We start from the raw sequence: 18036 nt of genomic DNA, 5'->3' as shown, positions 1-18036 counted from the left end.
CCTAGATGAAAGTATGGTAATAAACAAGGGCTTATACAGAACATCAAAAATCATAAATATGTAGATAAATATAAATCAATATTGACTATATAAAATAATATTTTGGGAGGTTTTAAATATATATAGAGAGAGGACAAGAATGACAATGAATTAAAATTCATGACAACAACAACACAAAAGGTAAATGAGAGAGATACATGGTGTTAAGGTATTGTAGGATCCATGCATTGTCCAGGAAGTGGTAAAAAATTTAGGGTAGAGTCTAAGAAGTCAACGATGAATATTGCAATCTCTAGGATAACTACTAAAAATACTGAACTGTATCACAAATTAGCTAAAAAATGGGGGAAATTAAGTAGTTAAATATGCTTGAGTAAGCGAAGTGAAGGAAAAAAGGGAGGAAACAATGAACAGAGAACAAATGGGGCAAACAGAAAACAAACAAGATGGAAGATTTATACTTAAATATATCAATTATTGCAGTAAAAGGACAAAATACTCTAAAAGACAAAGACACCCCGACAGGGGGAAAAAACACGACAACAACTATATATGGTTTAAAAGAGACTTCTTCTATATAAGACACAGAAATGTTAAAAGGATGGAAAAATATATACTGTGCAAACGCTAACCAAAAGAAAACTGATGTAGCCAAACTAATATCAGACAAAGTGGACTTTTAGGCAAGAAGTATAACCATAGATGAAGAAGGATATCTCACAATGACAAAAGAGTCAATTCAACAAAAAGATACAACAATTGTAAAATTACATGCAATGTAAAAACAGCCTCAAAACATATAAACAGCTAATTGAATTAAAAGAAGATTCTATGATTATATGAAGATTTTTAAACATACCTTGCTCAGTTACTGACAAGCAGATTTAAAACAAAATTAATAAGGATATATAAGATTTGAACATAAGTTCAAATAGCTGTTCAACAACAAACCAGACCTAATATATAGAAAGAACATTGCACCCAACAACCAAGACTACACATTCTTTTCAAGCGCACATGGCAAGCTGACCATATGCTGAGTCACTTACCAAGTCTCAACAAATGTTAAAGAACGAAATCATTCAGAGTATATTCTTTGAATGAATATTTGTAAAGAGAAAACTAGAAAATCCCAAATGTTTAGAAATTGAACAATCCATTTATGAATAATAATGAAAATATGGTATATCATCATTTTGCCAATGAATGATGTTATAAGGAGAACAGTACATGGCAGTTAAGTCCACTATTCATTCTACGTTTGATGTTTGAAATTTTCCATAACGAAAGGATAAAAAACATAAAATCCTGTAAAATATGGAAAGTCTTAAAAATATACAGGTTAGGGAAAAAAAGGCTTAAAAAAAATTATGGAACTAAGCTTTCACAAGAAGCTAAAACAGAATAGTAAAACCAAATCCTAAGAAAGTAGGGAAATAGAAGTTAGGAGGAAAAAATGAATGAAATAGACAAGACAAATGTAAATAAACCCAAAAGTTAAACTGTTGAACAGGCTAATAAAATTAATAAGTCCCTAAGCAAGAATAACTAAAACAAAGGAAGAGAGGCACATTATTTCCAGTATCAGCAATGAAAAATAAGACACGTTTATGCGAATCAACTTGAAAATTTAGATGAAAGAGACAAAGTTCTTGCAAAACACAACTTATCATAGCTAATACAAAAAGAATTAGAAAATCCAAATAGTCCTGTATCTGTTAAAGAAACTGAATCTGTAGTTCAAAACCACCTGACAAAGAAAACTCCAGGCCCAGATGGCTTCACTAGGGAATCCTACCAAACATTTAAGAAAGAAAAACAACCTATCTTACACTCTTCCACAAACTGCAAAAAAGAAATACTGCCCAATTTATTTTATGAAGCTAGCATACCTTGACTGTAACACCTGATCAGGACATTATAAGACAGGAAAATTATATGCCAACTTCTTTCATGAACAGACATAAGAATCCTAGATAAATATTAATAAATCAATCCATTTTTTTAGGGTGTACATGTATGTGTATGTATATATGTGTAGGTATAATGAATATTACATGGGAATCAAGATGGGTTTATTCCAAGACTGAAAGCTTGCAAATCAATTACTACGATTTACCAATCAACAGAATAGAGGAAAAAAATAGGATTATCTCAATTACTGGAGAAAAAGCATATGATTAAAACTTAGTCATGTGGGAATAGAAAGATACCCTTAATCAGTTAAAGGCATCTATGAAAACATAAAGCAAGTATCATAGTTAATGATGAATATACAAAGCTTTCCCCTGAGATACATAACAAAATTAAAATTTCCTCAATCCCCCCTAGCACTAGAAGTCCTAGCCAGTGCAACAAGACAAGAAATCAACATCTAAAGAATCTACAGACTGAAGTATACAGTTAATAAGTTAATTTGGGGCCGGCGCCATGGTGTAGCGGTTAAGTGCGCTCGCTCCACTGCTGGCAACCCAGGTTTGGATCCCGGGCGCACACCAAGGCACCGCTTGTCAGGCCATGCTGTGGCGGCGTCCCACATAAAGTGGAGAAAGATAGGCACAGATGTTAGCCCAGGGCCAGCCTTCCTCAGCATAAAGAGGAGGACCGGCACGGATGTTAGCTCAGAGCTGATATTCCACACACACACACACACACACACACACACACTTAATTTAACAATGTCTCTGGATACAAGGTCAATATACAAAATATACTGTTATAAAGAAACAACAGGGCCCAAATGGAGTCAATTATGCTAAGCTCCACCAAGACTTAATGCCTAACCGAATTGCAGTTTCAGCCTCTCTCAGGAGTAGATTTTTAAACTGACCAGTTTGGAATTTCCTGATCAACCCGAGCGAGATAATTTGCCTGATAAGACCCCCTTGCCTTCCCTTAAGGGAAGGTGACTTTGAAATAATACACTCCTAACTTCTTTGCCCTACCTTCTTTCTGCCTATAAAAACCTTCCATCAGTTTGTACAACTCCTCACAGTTCCTACCTGTTTGCTGGATGGGAGGGGATGCTGCTGATTCATGAATCGCTTAGCAAAGCCAATCAGATCTTTAAATTTACTTCACTGAATTTTTGTTCTTTAACAACATTTAGAATAACAAAAAATCAAATACCTAAGAATAAATCTAATGAAAGATATATAAATGGATATATATATACCATTTTAAGGATTAGAAGATTCAATGTTATCAAGATGTTAGCTCCTCTCAAACTAATTTATGAATGCAATACAATTTCAATCAAAATTCTAAGAGTTTTGTGGAAATTGATAAACTGATTCTAAAATTTATATAGGTCAAGAACAACAAAGAAAATCTTGAAAGACAATGTTGGAGGACATAACTCCCAGATTCCAGAATTATTATAAAGCTACAGTAATTTAAAAGGTGTAGCTTTGGTATAGAAATAGACAAACAGGCTAAGGGAACAGAATAGAGATTAGAAACAGATCCACACATATATAGTCGCATGACAAAGCTGATAATACAATGCAGAAGTTTCAGAAAGCATGAACTTTTCACTAGATGATGCTGGACAAATTGGCTATCCAGACAGGGGAAAAAAAATAAACCCTGACCTCCTAATATCGACCATATATAAAAATCAAACGTGAAAGGAAAAATAATAAAGCTTCTGAAAGATAAATAAAATATCTTCATGATTTGGTGAGGGTACTCAAAGATTTCTTAAATAGGACATAAAAAGCACTCACCATAGAGGAAAAGATTGCTAAATTTCTCTTTTATTAAAACTAAGAAAAAGGCAAAAGGCATTATTAAGAGAGTGAAAGGCAAACCACAGGGTAGCAGAAGATATCTGTAATACATATATCCAACAAAGAACTTATTTCCAAAATAAACAAAAATAATGCCTATAAATCAATAAGAAAATGACAGACATCTCAATATAAGATGTGCAAAAAACTTGAACAGGTACTTCACAAACAGAATTTCTAAATGGTCAATAGGCATATGAAAAAAGTTGCTCAACATCAAGAACGAATAAATTAAAATCACAATAAAGTATTACTTTACTTCCACAAAGTAACCAAATTGGACAAAAAAACAAGGGCAACACCAAGTTTTCAAGAAAATTCCCACCACTGGTAGGAATGTAAACTGCTACACCACTTTGGAATTTTTTGTTTTTCAGTAAAATTGACACTCTATAAAAATGCAACTGTATTTAACCTGTGGTTTCTTGTGTCTTCTGGCACAAGACTGTGTACCCAGGTTTGTGATGCAAAAAATACGATAAAGTCCAAGGTGTTTTGCAGAACATAAAAACCCAACAATCTGGCCCTTGTCCTCTCTGCCTCTTTTTTACCCTGTGTTGTTTTTCCCCCAGATCATGCACACTTTTGCTAATGTTGCTCCCTGTTATGGACTAAATGTTTGTGTCCCCACAAAATTCATATGAAATCCTAACCCTCAATGTAATGGTATTTGGAGATGAGGCCTTTGGGAGGTAGTTAGGTCATGAAGGGTGTGATCCTGGTCTTCTCAGAAGACACCAAAGAATTCACTTGCTGGTGTTCACTCTCTCTAACATGTGAGGACACAGAGAGGAGCCGGCTCTCTGCAATCCAGGAAGAGAGCCCTCACCAGGAATTGACCATGTTGGCACCCTAATCTTCGACTTCCAGCCTTCAGAATTGTGAGAAAAGGTATTTCTGTTGTTTAAGCCACCCAATTTATGGTATTTTATATGGCAGACCAAGCTGACAAAAACACTCCCTCTGTCTAAAACATTCATCCTCTTGCTCTTCCTGTGTTCTTCCCCCGCAATTCTCATCACCAGCCCCTCTCTTGAATTGATTAACAAGTCTTCTCATTCTTGAAAAGTTTAGGCATATCTAGAAAAAAATCACTCATTTTCCACAATGAGTTCAATGCACCCATCCTGTGCTCCCATAACACTATAAGCATGTATCTATCACCTCACCAGAAACTCTTCAAAACAGAAACCAGGGTTTATTTTCCTTTGTATTACTCAACTCTAAGCATGGGGTCTGGTTAATGGCATACACATACGGTATAACATAGTTAATATCAACACTTTGTTGAACTGAATGCTTTATCATGTTGTTCATTTGATTTGTCTCACTATCTAGAATGTATGCAAATTTCTTCCCTAACAAACAGTACGTTTGAGTTCCTCAGGTCAAAATGAGAATCATTAAATGTGAATCAAGTGGACTTTAGGCATAGCCACTCTGCCACAACACTAATACATCTTATAGATATCGTCTATCAAGAAGAATAGATATTTTAAAACATTTTTTTAAAACCACTTTGATTGGCCTTTGATTTTGTAGACATATACTGGGTATGGTTTAAACTACATGAGTTCTCACAGAGTAACAGTTATGAATGTTTATTTAACAACAAAAGCCATTTATTCATATCATTAAGAGACTTAGGGTCAAGAACAGTCTTCTGATAGATTTGATAACACTTGTGAGTGGCACAAAAATAGGGTTATACCCTACAACCAAGGTTCATTTTTAGACCAAGCTGGAAACATCAGAAGACTGTATCCTTAGTGCCCAATGTAAACCCTTTCATTGAGTTGATTTAGGAGTACATTATAAGTTTCTGAGGTAAGCTACAAGAAAGAACTTGATGAAAATTGTCAGTGTATTTGACACAGATATGTTTGTTGAGGACATTTTTTCATAATATCTCTCATATGAGAAGTTTCTCGTAGAGTAAGGCTAGGGAAACTTTTGCTTCCTTAGACGCTGAAATGCTATTTCCTCCTGGATAATGAAAATGGAACTAACACATTTCCCCTTTTCACCTCTGTGATCAAAAAATTTGAAGTCAAATTTATGGCTCAATTATTACACTTGTATAGGACTTTATGGCCTATATATTTATTGTCCCATTCTGGATTTGATTCACTATAAATCATAGTCTCCTGGGTTTCTGTTGTTGTTTATTTTTTCCGATGAAGGGCAGATGGTCTTAATGTCCTTCTCTAATACATCCAATTTCTATACATATGAATAATACACTGAAAAATATTTATCTTCTCACCTGATTGGCTTGGCTTTGCAAGTAGACTCTTCTGGCATTCAGATCTTCAAAAGGAGAAGGTCTTGAGCTTCTATAAGGCTCACTGGTGACAACTGTCTCTTGCTGGAAAAGATGATCTTTCACTAGAGAACTGGAAGTATCCTCTTCAGTTGCCTAATGGAAATAATCCCCAACTCATTAGTTGCCAGAATATAAAAAACAACAACAAAATAAGATACTTTCACTTTCTCTAACAAGTATTTAGCAAATCAATAAGCATCTACCATCACCATCACTATGAATGGCAAGTCGCCAAATTCAAATGTATATGATTAGCAAGTCATGTCAAAAACAAAACAATACGAAATTTTTTTTAAAAAAATCAACTTTATGAGCAAAATGGGCTTTCTTATAGAACAATCTTAGGAGGAATTAGAAAGCTAATGACCAAGCCATGTGAGAGAGATATCTAATTATAATGGCACTTTTAATTATAACTAAAAGTGATATATGTACATAGAAATTATTAGGAAGAAAATGCAAATCAACAGAAGTATCACTTTGCAAGTTAAAAAAAAAAAAAAGGAGTATGTACCAAGGACTATGCTGTGCTGTGTGATACAGGGGAACAAAAGAAGGAAGACAGTAGTCCATTACCTTCTTGAATGAGTGAATGAATAAATTAGCCTAAACTTGCTAATTATTTGGAAGGATTCCAATCATGCACATGAGACTTAGGGAGGGGATATGCTCAATCAATGACAGTCGCTAACAACATGCTTTTAAAATTTCATAAACAATAATATCTGTGAAATAAATGTTAAGTGAAACTTAGCACACTACAAAACAAAGTCCTGAAGGGTTTTGTTTGTTTGTTTGTTTTTTCCCCTAAAGAAATGAGATAACTATTTGCTATTACTTTTCCTATTACAGTATAATTATTTGGGAAGAAACAGTGTCAGCCAAGTAAAAATGACAAATATTTTCATGGGTTCATTCTAAAATAATTTAAAGTAACCACTACAGGGCTAATAATTTTAAAGGTACAAACCTTTATAAGCTTTTTTTATTTAAGCAAAAAAATTTTTAAAAATCTGGTGTTACTTCTAAAATTAAGCAATAAAATTCATAAAATGGCTAAGAAATTTTAAATTTATAAATGCACATTCTAGCCCTTGCTCTGGAACAAAGTAGCCTTGTGACATTTAATTTCTTTGGAATTCAGGTTTTCTCAATTACTAAATAATTATAATACCTATACTGTTCTATGACATGGATTGTCATAAGGTTTAGTAAGATGATAATACACATGAAAATGCTCTGAAAACTAAAAGCTGTTATTTTATCAGGGAGTAAGCAATTAAACTTTAAAAATATATCTGAGAATCTACTGTCACTTAAAATTAAATATGTCAAAGCCAGTTAACTGCTATTTTTAGCTAATTTTCATAATAGTTCTCCCAATGTGTTATGACAATTAATGCTAAATTATTAGAAAGGTGTTGGCTAAATACTGGTATCCAGCAAACATTCTTTCAAAATGCATGATCAAAATTGAGAAGAGTAAAAAAATTCAAGAAATATATTTATTTGTTCCAGAGAGTTAAAAAAAATGACTCAAGCAATTCTCAAAAATCATAAGCAAATTGAACAGAAGACAACATTGGACTAAAAAGGTTTAAAGAAAAGGCCTAGGTTAGAACCTTGCCTCATCCAACTGGGGTATAAAACTTAAGCCAGTAACTCAGGGTTAGCTAAGATACTCAAGAGATTAAAAGTCATAAACTAGCATGAACTGTAGTAGTAGTAGTTATCAGTAGTAATTATAAAGTAATCATGCTTTTAATGGTGACAACTATTTGGATCAGGTTGTCTTTACTGAATTCTAATATAATTGAGGAGTCATTTAAGAATTATAAAATAAAGCTTACTTAAAAATCTATATCTCAACAAACACAAAATGGTTACACAACCCAGTGTTTTACTGTACTGACTTGGGTTAATTCTACTTATATTCTGTATATTAAACAATAATATACCTCATTTTGATTAAGAATACATTTATTCATTTATTTATCCCCTTGTCCGTTCTTCCGGTATTAATTCTGAGGCACAGAAAACTTAGCATAGTTCTGCAAACCTTTTTTTTTTTTTTTCCTGAGGAAGATTCGCACTGAACTAATATCTATGCCAATCTTCCTATTTTGTAGGCAGGTCGCCACCACAGCATGGCTGATGAGTGCTATAGGTCTGCACCCGGGATCCGGGCCCACAAACCTAGGCCGCCAAGCAGTGCGCACAGAACTTTACCACTAGGCCACATGGCTGGCCCCCAACAAAAGAAGTTTTGAATTAGTTTATTAGTTTATTTTAGCATGATGGGAGAATTTTAAAATGTTCTTTGATAAAGAAATCTTATATTTTAGCAATGCATATGTTAAAAATGTTATCAAAGCTATTCTTTTGTTATTTAAAATTATATACTCAAATTATGCAAACTTAAAAACCACAGAAAAGGAGAAAAAACTACTAACAATTCCACAAGCCCAGTAAAACAACTATTAACATTTTGGAGTAGCATCCAGCTGCAATTCATTTTAGATTTGACCACAATTGTCTCCTATTTTGTTCATTAGATTTCTTTAGTTACTTTTGATTAGTTTAAGGATAAGCATATACGAACGCTTGAGCTTTTAATTTTGCATCTTTCTATGAGCTTTGTCTAAAAACATTAATGGCATATATAACATTTTGTTTAAGCAACCTGAACACAGTAATCAGCGATGAAATAATATGGAAGGAACATGAGAAACGTAGCAAGATATAACGTCTGGCAAAAACAGAAAAGCACAAGTTCTTCACCCTAGATTAACTGACAGGAAAACTAAATTGCTTTTCTAATGAAAAGTTGTTTGGCTTAAATGTGCTATTAGGTTTTCAGGGATTGTTTATTGTCTATTAATCTGTTTTTGAGTTAATAGGCAGAATTTACACAGTGCCCACTAACATATAAATCTTTATACAAACCTTTAACTGGTACATCTGTTTCTAGGATTTTATCCTAAGGTCACATTCAGAAATACCAACAAAAAGTAACATAAAACGTTGTGGAAAATAAAGTAAATGTTCAACAAAACATGAATGGTTAAATAAATTGTAGTACAATTACACAATATAATGGCTAAATTCAAAGACTCTGAAGTCAGAGTACGTGGGTTAAAATTTTATGATTTATACCACTTAAATTCCAACCACCATCATCACTACTATCACCAATACAAAGAAAAATCCTATCAGAAACACAATCAAAATGGAGAAGAGCCTGATCCTGATGGAGCTTTTAAAAACATGTATTTGAATACAACATGCAAGAAGAAAGAAAAACCTAGGCAGAGGTATCCAAAATATTAATAGCAGTTATCCCTAGGTAGGGAGAGATACATGATTCCCAATTTCTTCTTTATAATTTTCTAACTGTCCAAATATTCTATATGAAGATGTATGAGTCTAACAGTCAAGAAAAATTTTAAATAATGATAAAACATTATGCAAAAAGGTTATACGGAGATTTTTTTTTTTGCTCCCTTATAAGATAATAAACAAAAATCTAAAATATACCAAGGTTTTAGGAACTTAACTATAGGATAGTACTTAATGTGGGGTGGTGATAGGTCACAGTAATAAAAAAATCCACAGTAATAGCTAAATAAAGCCTACTCATTAACTTAGTTTTCAGATAGAGGGCCTTATTAAAATGCTACCACCTTTAAAAATTAGTACATGAGCAATTCATATCCCCCTTGCCTAAAGCAAAATTACTTTAAACAATAAATGTAAATCAGTCCTTTTAATCATTTTGGCTCAGAAATGACACTATCTAATTCTAAAAAAGAATAAATTAGTCAAGTATTTCTCATTGGACAAAACAGAAAATATGACCACGTTTCACTTCAGATCAATTAGATGTCATCTTTCTTCTGCCCAAAAGCATGAAATCTGAGATCTTTTCCTCTTATAACCCCAAGCCTGCTGTGAGGTGAGTTTATGGGTTTTATTACTAATCTAGCATATCTGAACAATAAGAGCGGTTATAACTGACAACTCTGGTTGGAAAAACACTGTAAAAACGATCCTAAAACAAATAAGTTAGCATTGAAAAAAAAAAAAAAAACTTAACTGGCTACTAAAATAGTCAAAGAAAAAACCAAATGAAAAGAACATTCATACTTTATTACTGCTTAGGTTTAAAAAACAAATCCTAACTTTGAAGATTTTTCTTCAAAAAAACCTTTCTTGAGTACCAACTATATATGTGATCAGTACTGTACTAAACATCAGGGATAAAGGATGAGCAAGATATGATTTTAAATTCAAATGATGGGCCGGCCCCGTGGCTTAGCGGTTAAGTGTGCATGCTTCCCTACTGGCGGCCGGAGTTCAGATCCCGGGCGTGCAGCGATGTACCACTTCTCCGGCCATGCTGAGGCCGCGTACCACATACAGCAACATGACATACAACTATCTACTGGGGCTTTGGGGGGTGGGGGCGGGGGGGGGAAGACTGGCAATAGATATTAGCTCAGAGCCAGTCTTCCTCAGCAAAAAAAAAAAAAAAAAAAATTCAAATGATGATGTGTTATGAAACCCTTTAAAGACAGATATGAAATAGAAAGGTAAACATCTGTTGATTTATGATAACTGATGAAGACACTGAATTGTTGAAAGCAGAAAGTTGTCCACCAGCAAATAACCAAATGTCTAGTGTAGTTATTGGAATACAATAGGTGCTCAAATATTTGTTAAACAAATTTATAAATATTCAAAATGGAGAGGATTTCTGCTCTGATATTTAATGCCTTCAAGACATTTATGATCTAAATATAATCATTACTTCCTCTGGGTTAAACAAATTAGATAATAGGTTATTCTTTAAAACCATTTTAGTTGTCTTTGCAAATAGTCACCAATATACTAAACCTTATATAACCACTACCATAAATCAGTCAACTTGTACTCAAAATAATTTCAAAATGTTTATTTATGCCAAGCCCATAGGTGAATTACAAAACAATGATGTACTTTATCCTTAACAAAGAGATTAAATAAATTAGAATTCTGTATAACCTCTAACATATTCCAAAATAAGAATGACATGCGAAAACTTTTACATATCATGAAATAAATGGTACTAAGGTAAATTTAAGAGTTTTCTTCGGCAATTTTAATTCTAGACGTTGATTTTTTTTTTTTAAGATTTTATTTATTTGTCCCCTTAAAGCCCCAGTAGATAGTTGTATGTCATAGCTGCACATCCTTCTAGTTGCTGTATGTGGGACGCTGCCTCAGCATAGCCAGAGAAGCGGTGCGTTGGTGCGCGCCCGGGATCCGAACCCGGGCCGCCAGCAGCGGAGCGCGCGCACCCAACCGCTAAGCCACGGGGCCAGCCCTCTAGACGTTGATTTTTTAAAAAAAATTTTCAAATAGGATGTTCAGAAAAATTTAGCTCATGTATTTGCTAGCATTTCAGTATCCCCCCTACTTTTTCTGTATAATTAAGGTTAATATATTATTTAATCAAGCTCAGAATTTTTTTAAGGACTATGATTTTTTTTCTACTTGAACATACTTTTAGTTATAAAGGGGCTATAAAACTAAGATATAATACAATCTTCTATTGAAAGATGGAATTTAGCCTAAGCTACATATCATCTAAAAAAGTTGCGAATGGGACGGAGAGAAGGATTAAATGAACATGACTACAAACGGTAGCTTTCGTTCTAATCATTTTCCATTTCTGCTCGTTTATTGGTTAGCTATTGCTGCATAATAAATTACCACAAAACGGCAGCTTCAAACAACAAACATTTATTATCTCAGTTTCTGTGAGAAATTTGAGAGCAACTTAGCTGAGTGGTTCTGGCTCACAGTCCCTAATGAGGTTACAGTCAAGACAACAGCCATGGCTGTAGTCATCCGAAGGCTCGTTTTGAGGTGAATGACCTGCTTCCAAGATGGTTCATTAACATGGTTATTGCAATGAGGCTTCAGTTCCTCACCAAATGGATATTTCCATAGGGTTGCTTGAGTGTCCTTATGACATAGCAGTTGGCATTCTCCAGTACGGGTGATCCAAAAGAGCCAGAAAGAAGCTGTAACGTCTTTTATGACCTACCCTTGGAAATCACACTCTGTGACTTCTACCATATTCTCTTTATTAACAAATAATTCATTAAGTATAGTGCACACTCAAGGGGAGGAGAATTAGATTCCACCAAAAGGAATGTAATTTAAGAATCTATTTTAAAAACATCACAGTATATAAAAACCAAGAATTAAAATGATATAAAAATTGCTCTTAGTGAAATTATATTTAAATGCAACTCTATTAGTAGAGTCTCTAGTGACATTGCATATTTTCTATTTTATTATGAAAATAAAAACCAAGCAAGTGCTTTAGTGTCTAATGAAGCTAAAATATAACTCTTTTAGGGGTGTGTATGTGCCTGTGTGTAACATGTTGGATTGATGACACCGGAGATATCGTACTATGAAGCAGAGATCCCAAGGAGCTAACAGAATAATTACTCTTGCTGCTTTTGTTATATATAATTCTCTTTACTAGCCTCCTCCTCTCTGTTTCTAACTTTTTACAATTTTGTCTGCCTCTGTGATAAATTTACTATTCCTCATTTATAACTTTTCCATTTTTTACTCTATACCAAAGCCTCGACATATATGGTACCAGTAGTAAACATGATTATGAAAACAGACAATGGTTTTTACAAAATCCTTTTTTGCTATATATGCACAAAGTTTTACAAAAAATTATGTCCTGCAGCAGGTTTTCTTTTATACAATGTTATATATAGAAATGAGGTGAAATCAAATCAGAAGAATATTAAAATGAATAACCATTATGTAAGGCATGTAGTGTTGGTATGTGAAAACTCTTTTTTATGTTGAATTTTAATCAAATTTATTTTCATCATAGGAAGCAATTCAGAAAATGTTTCCCTATTTTCAGTCCCATATTTTGATTGATACCAGAATAAAATGGAACCTTGGAAAAGACTTAACTAAAAAAAATATTTATTTTGCATTTTACTACTTATTTCTTATGCTTAATTAACTGCAATTCACTATATTTTTAAAATAATTAAAAATCAATAAAATAATGTATAATAGGGGTATTGGTAATTAGGATACATCTATTGAAAACAAATTAGATAAAAACAAAAACATTAAAAATTACAAACTTGAAAAAATATTTAAGGACATAGAAATATTTTTACGTACTAAAGTGGAAAAAAACCAGACTATAGTATAATGATATCATAATAACATGCGTATACATATTTATGCATCATAAAAAATCCAAAGGCTATATTTAAAAATACGTATATAAAATATAGTTATCATGGATCGTAGCATATTTATGTTTTTTCTTTAAACTTTGCTATATTTCTCAAATTTTCTAAAATAAAACAATTTATATTTTCTGATTATAAATGTTCATGAAACATTTTGCCATGTCTTAAGTCACAACTATTTTTATAATAACATGAATAATTGATTACTAACACAATGTATATATATAAATTTGGGTTCTTTCACTGTTATCCTAAAAGTATTAATACTTATTGCAGCAAACTTGAAAAATATAAAAAAGTACTGAAAAGAAAGCCATACACAGCTCAGAATCCCACAATCCAAAAGTAACCAATAAAAATATTTAGTATTTTTGCTGAGTAATGATAACATCATATAATTTTTGTTTCTAATACTCAATATATTGCAAGCAAATTAATAAATAAAAATTTTATTGGTTGCATTACAAAGATATACCTTAATTAATTCAACCATTCTCATCCTTCTATTTAGACAGATTCTTATTTTTTCTTATCAATATTTTATACACACACATCCAAACCTGTGTGTGTAAAAAACTTTTATACACCTCTGTTCCCTTAGTATAGATTACTGGAAATTCATTCACTCGACCAACAGGTGTGAATGTTTCTATTTTTAAGGCTTGGTAAACATCACCAAACTGCTTTCTAGAAAAAAATCAACCAATCTATATTTTCTCCAGCAGGGCACCTCTCTGTCAATCTCATGGATAGACCTACTATAGGGTAGTATCAACTTTTAAACTTTCAGTAACTAAAAAAATGTTAATTTACACTACCTGCTGCTTACCAGTAAGATAAAACAGAAGGGTGTCCACATGCTTATTAACAATTTGCAATTCCTTTTCTGTGAATTTTTTATACAAGTAATAAAAGTATCATGCCTATGGAATGGGGTATCTGTGATGGTTAATTTTATCTGTTAACTTGGCCAAGCTATGGTACTAAACTGTTTGGTCAAACACCAGTTTAAATGTTGTTGTGAAGGTAATTTTCAGATGTGACTAAGATTTAAATCAGTAGACTCAGAAAAAAAAATTACCCTCCATAAAGTGGGTGGGCCTCATTACGAAAAGACTTAAAGAAAAGACTGAAGTCTCCCAAAGAGGAAGGAAGTTGGCCTGGAGATCGCCTTCTGACTCAAGACCAAAACATCAACTCATGCCAGAACTTTCAGCATGCACGCCTACCTGCCTACCCTGTGGATTTCGCACTTGCTAGCCCTCAATCATATTAGCCAATTAATCTAAAAAACAAACAAACCAAACCAAAACAACCCCCCTCTCTCTATAAATATATACACACACTCACGCCCCATATTGGTTCTATTTCTCTGTATTTCCTGACAAATAGAGTGTCTTAGAAATTTTCCTAAAAATTCATATGAGCTGTTTATTTGTTAAGGCTAGTTTCCTCTATATTCTTTATGTTTAGAAATTCCTTTCAGGCCAAACCACTTACTTGTAAGTCATCTTCTGCACCTTCAGCTTCATTTTTAAATGCTGGGCATCCTTTAAAAAAACAGGTAAAAGTTAATTAAGCACAGGATTTTTGTCTTAGATTTTAGTATTATTGACTAACTGATTATATCATTGTAATACTGCAGGAGAAAGATCATAGATCATTCTGGGCAGCCTGGCAACCAGTCAGGTATTGGCCACTTACAGCTGAGAAAACTCATACTTGTTAGCAGAGAATAAAGCGATCGTTTCCTCTTCTGCGAATACATTCCCCGTTACTTACTAAAGAGATATTTTCTGTGAAAGTATATTATCCCTAGCAAGCCCTGCCCCTGATTTCTCCTAAATACTTAAACTGCTAGGCAGTGTATGCACCACACCCCTCTAGCGTTCGGGTGATGCCTACATATATAATTTGTTCATTTTTTCTAAATACTCTGATCCAGGAAACAGTATTTAGTATCCAGAACTAGGATTTTAGTTGCTTTAGTAACAAAAGAAAACAATTGAGCATTAATCCACTATTGATAGTCAACGGCCAATTGTTGCTATTGACCTTTATGCATTAATGTCTCTGCATAAGTTTTCATGGTATTCAAGAGTGCCTTTAATTCCACTAAATTAACAAGGAGGGATTTGTCCTAGCAAGTATTCTGAGTTTGTGCTACCCTTGAGAGACACACTAGCATGGAGATGAGGAGAAATCTGCCCTTTAGAAAGGGTTGCATAGTTTATTCTTATTGTCATGGAGGGCTAAGTAAGAGAAATTTAATAGGATTGTTGAAAGTTTATACAATGGCTGATAAAAATGCTAACCAGTATGTTTAAGAAAATGTTCAAAAAATAATGAGACAGGCTGAGTACTATAGTCCGTTCTACCTATCTAGGAGTTTGTAAGCTCCTCCTTATAAACTGTCTTTTAAAACATTAAATCCAACCTATTTGATCCTAGTGAAAGAAGTATGCTCTTATGGGGACATGAGTGTCGGGCTTAAAAGTAATTCAAAACTTTAAATAAACCATATAAATTCCAGCAGCCATGGATAATGATTTTCTGTTTAAAGTACTGGTTCTTCAACACTAGCTAAATATCAGGATCAACTAGGGAACTTTTAAAAAATGTACTGATGCCAGAGGATAGTCCCAAACCAATTATGTCAGAATCTCTGTGGGGTGAGGCAAAGGGTATCACGTATTTTTTATTTTTAAGTTTCTTGCAGTAGTTTGAGAACCACAACCACCGCTGGAGAATTCGAGGATCCACAATCATTTCTTTCTCTAAATTCATAACACAGTCATTTGACAAGTCCTCATCACATTTGAAATGGAAAGAAACTTAAAAAAAAAAAAAAATAAGGAATGCCTCAGCTCCACTCCCCAGATAGTTTGATTCAAGTGGTCTGGAGTGCAGACCAGTTATTCTATTTTTCAAAAGGCTTCCAAAGGGGCCGGCCCCATGGCTTAGTGGTTGGGTGCGCGTGCTCCGCTGCTGGTGGCCCGGGTTCGGATCCCGGGCGCGCACTGATGCACTGCTTCTCTGGCCCCAGGGCCGCGTCCCACGTACAGCAGCTGGAAGGATGTGCAGCTGTGACTTACAACTATCTACTGGGGCTTTGGGGAAAATAAATAAATAAATAAATAAATAAATAAATAAATAAATAAATAAAATTATAAAAAAAAAAAAAAAAAGGCTTCCAACGGATTCAAATGCATAGCCAACATTGAGAACGTTGATCTAGGGAGAATTTACAGGTTCTTGTAATAAAAAAAAAAAAAATGACGTATCACTTCATGGAATTTTTTTCAGAATCAAAAATTAAAGATTGTTTGTTTACCAAACTCTAAGCTTTTAAAGTGGGTAAATAAATTATTTAGCCACAGTTTCACACACTATCAGTACAGATTTGTACTAAGCATTTCCATGTTCTTACCTATGGTCTGTCTCATAATTAGTTCATTTCTTCTAATATTCCAATTAAAATGCCATCTTCAAAATATACAAATTACGAGAACACATTTTGATTCAATTACTTTATATAGAAGGTTATTTCTATTAATAATTTTCCTTCTTAATCAGAAAAACAAATCAAGTTTTAGTTATAACTTCTTTTTGAGGAAGAAATGAGTTTTAATGTGATTTCTTTTTGTTTAATTAAGCAGAGGCGAGTCTTATATGTAAATACATTCTTCCTCCCTTTAAAATTTGCAAGCTTTAGAGTTTATAATCTTAACAGATTGGTAAGATATACAAAGGGATAGATAGGGTTGTGGTCTCTGCCAAGCCTCAATAATAAAATCAGGTAAAGAGTTAAGAAGGATTTTGCCATAGAATAATTGGAGTCTACATGTATTTGATTATTAGAAATTTTCTCTTTATCATTACCAAAACAAGGATATGACTGAATATAACACACACACAAGGATTTTGAAAGTTCTACCTGACTGCTCTCCCCTCTTCTTCAAGCTCTTATTTTAAAACACTTTACTTATCTGAAGGTTACTGTAAATGGGCTCTTCAAGATAATACATGTAACTGGAATATATTGTGATGTGACAAATATAAAACAGACTAAGAAGCCCATTATTTTATCTTTACTTACAGTGAGCTTTCAAAGCCTGATCACATATCACAAGAGCTCACTTGCTTAAAGTCTCTCTACTCTACCATATCTAACTGATAAACAAATCAAGAAAATAGTCAAGAAAACCTACCTTGAGAAATATCCTCTATAGCTCTTCGAATGCCTCTATCAAAAGCCCTAGCATCAGCAGGACTTTGAAAGGTAAGGCCAAATTTCTTGTCATCAATCTTCCAGTGGTGAAATGTTGGAGTGACCTTATTGTAAATGAGGTCTTTTTTAAGCATACATTCCAAAACCACCTGCCAAAAGATGAATGCCACAAATTACTATACATATATCAAATGCATCTAATGTAGCTCTTAATACAAACTGAGGTGTACGTATTTAAGTGTATTCACTTAAGGTGTATTCAATTATATTTTAGCAAGAATATTTCCCCCCTATATTAACACAGAGGCCTTGCTACTTAATCTACTTCACAAAGTCACTCAATACAGAAATTAAGATGGTATTAAAGAGGGTTCTGGGAAGATGGCAGAGTAAGAAGCA

General features: G+C 33.4%; 1 protein-coding gene across 2 annotated transcripts in view; it reads right to left on the bottom strand.

The window, feature by feature from the left end:
• Positions 1-18036, bottom strand: part of SPRED1 (sprouty related EVH1 domain containing 1) — a 123832-nt gene that overhangs the window by 27187 nt on the left and 78609 nt on the right. For both annotated transcript variants that reach the window (XM_004421395.3, XM_087424892.1), the window contains 3 exons: positions 17618-17786; positions 14907-14956; positions 6058-6210 (listed from right to left, as the gene is read on the bottom strand). In XM_004421395.3, the coding sequence (XP_004421452.1) occupies positions 6058-6210; positions 14907-14956; positions 17618-17786 (372 nt within the window). The remainder of the gene's footprint in view (positions 1-6057; positions 6211-14906; positions 14957-17617; positions 17787-18036) is intronic.

This window comes from Ceratotherium simum, chromosome 3 (assembly GCF_057802395.1).
Source record: "Ceratotherium simum simum isolate JZ-2026a chromosome 3, ASM5780239v1, whole genome shotgun sequence".
Classification (NCBI taxonomy): Eukaryota; Metazoa; Chordata; class Mammalia; order Perissodactyla; family Rhinocerotidae; genus Ceratotherium; species Ceratotherium simum.
Note: the sequence above shows the minus strand (reverse complement) of the source record. Positions and strands in the feature narration are given on the sequence as shown.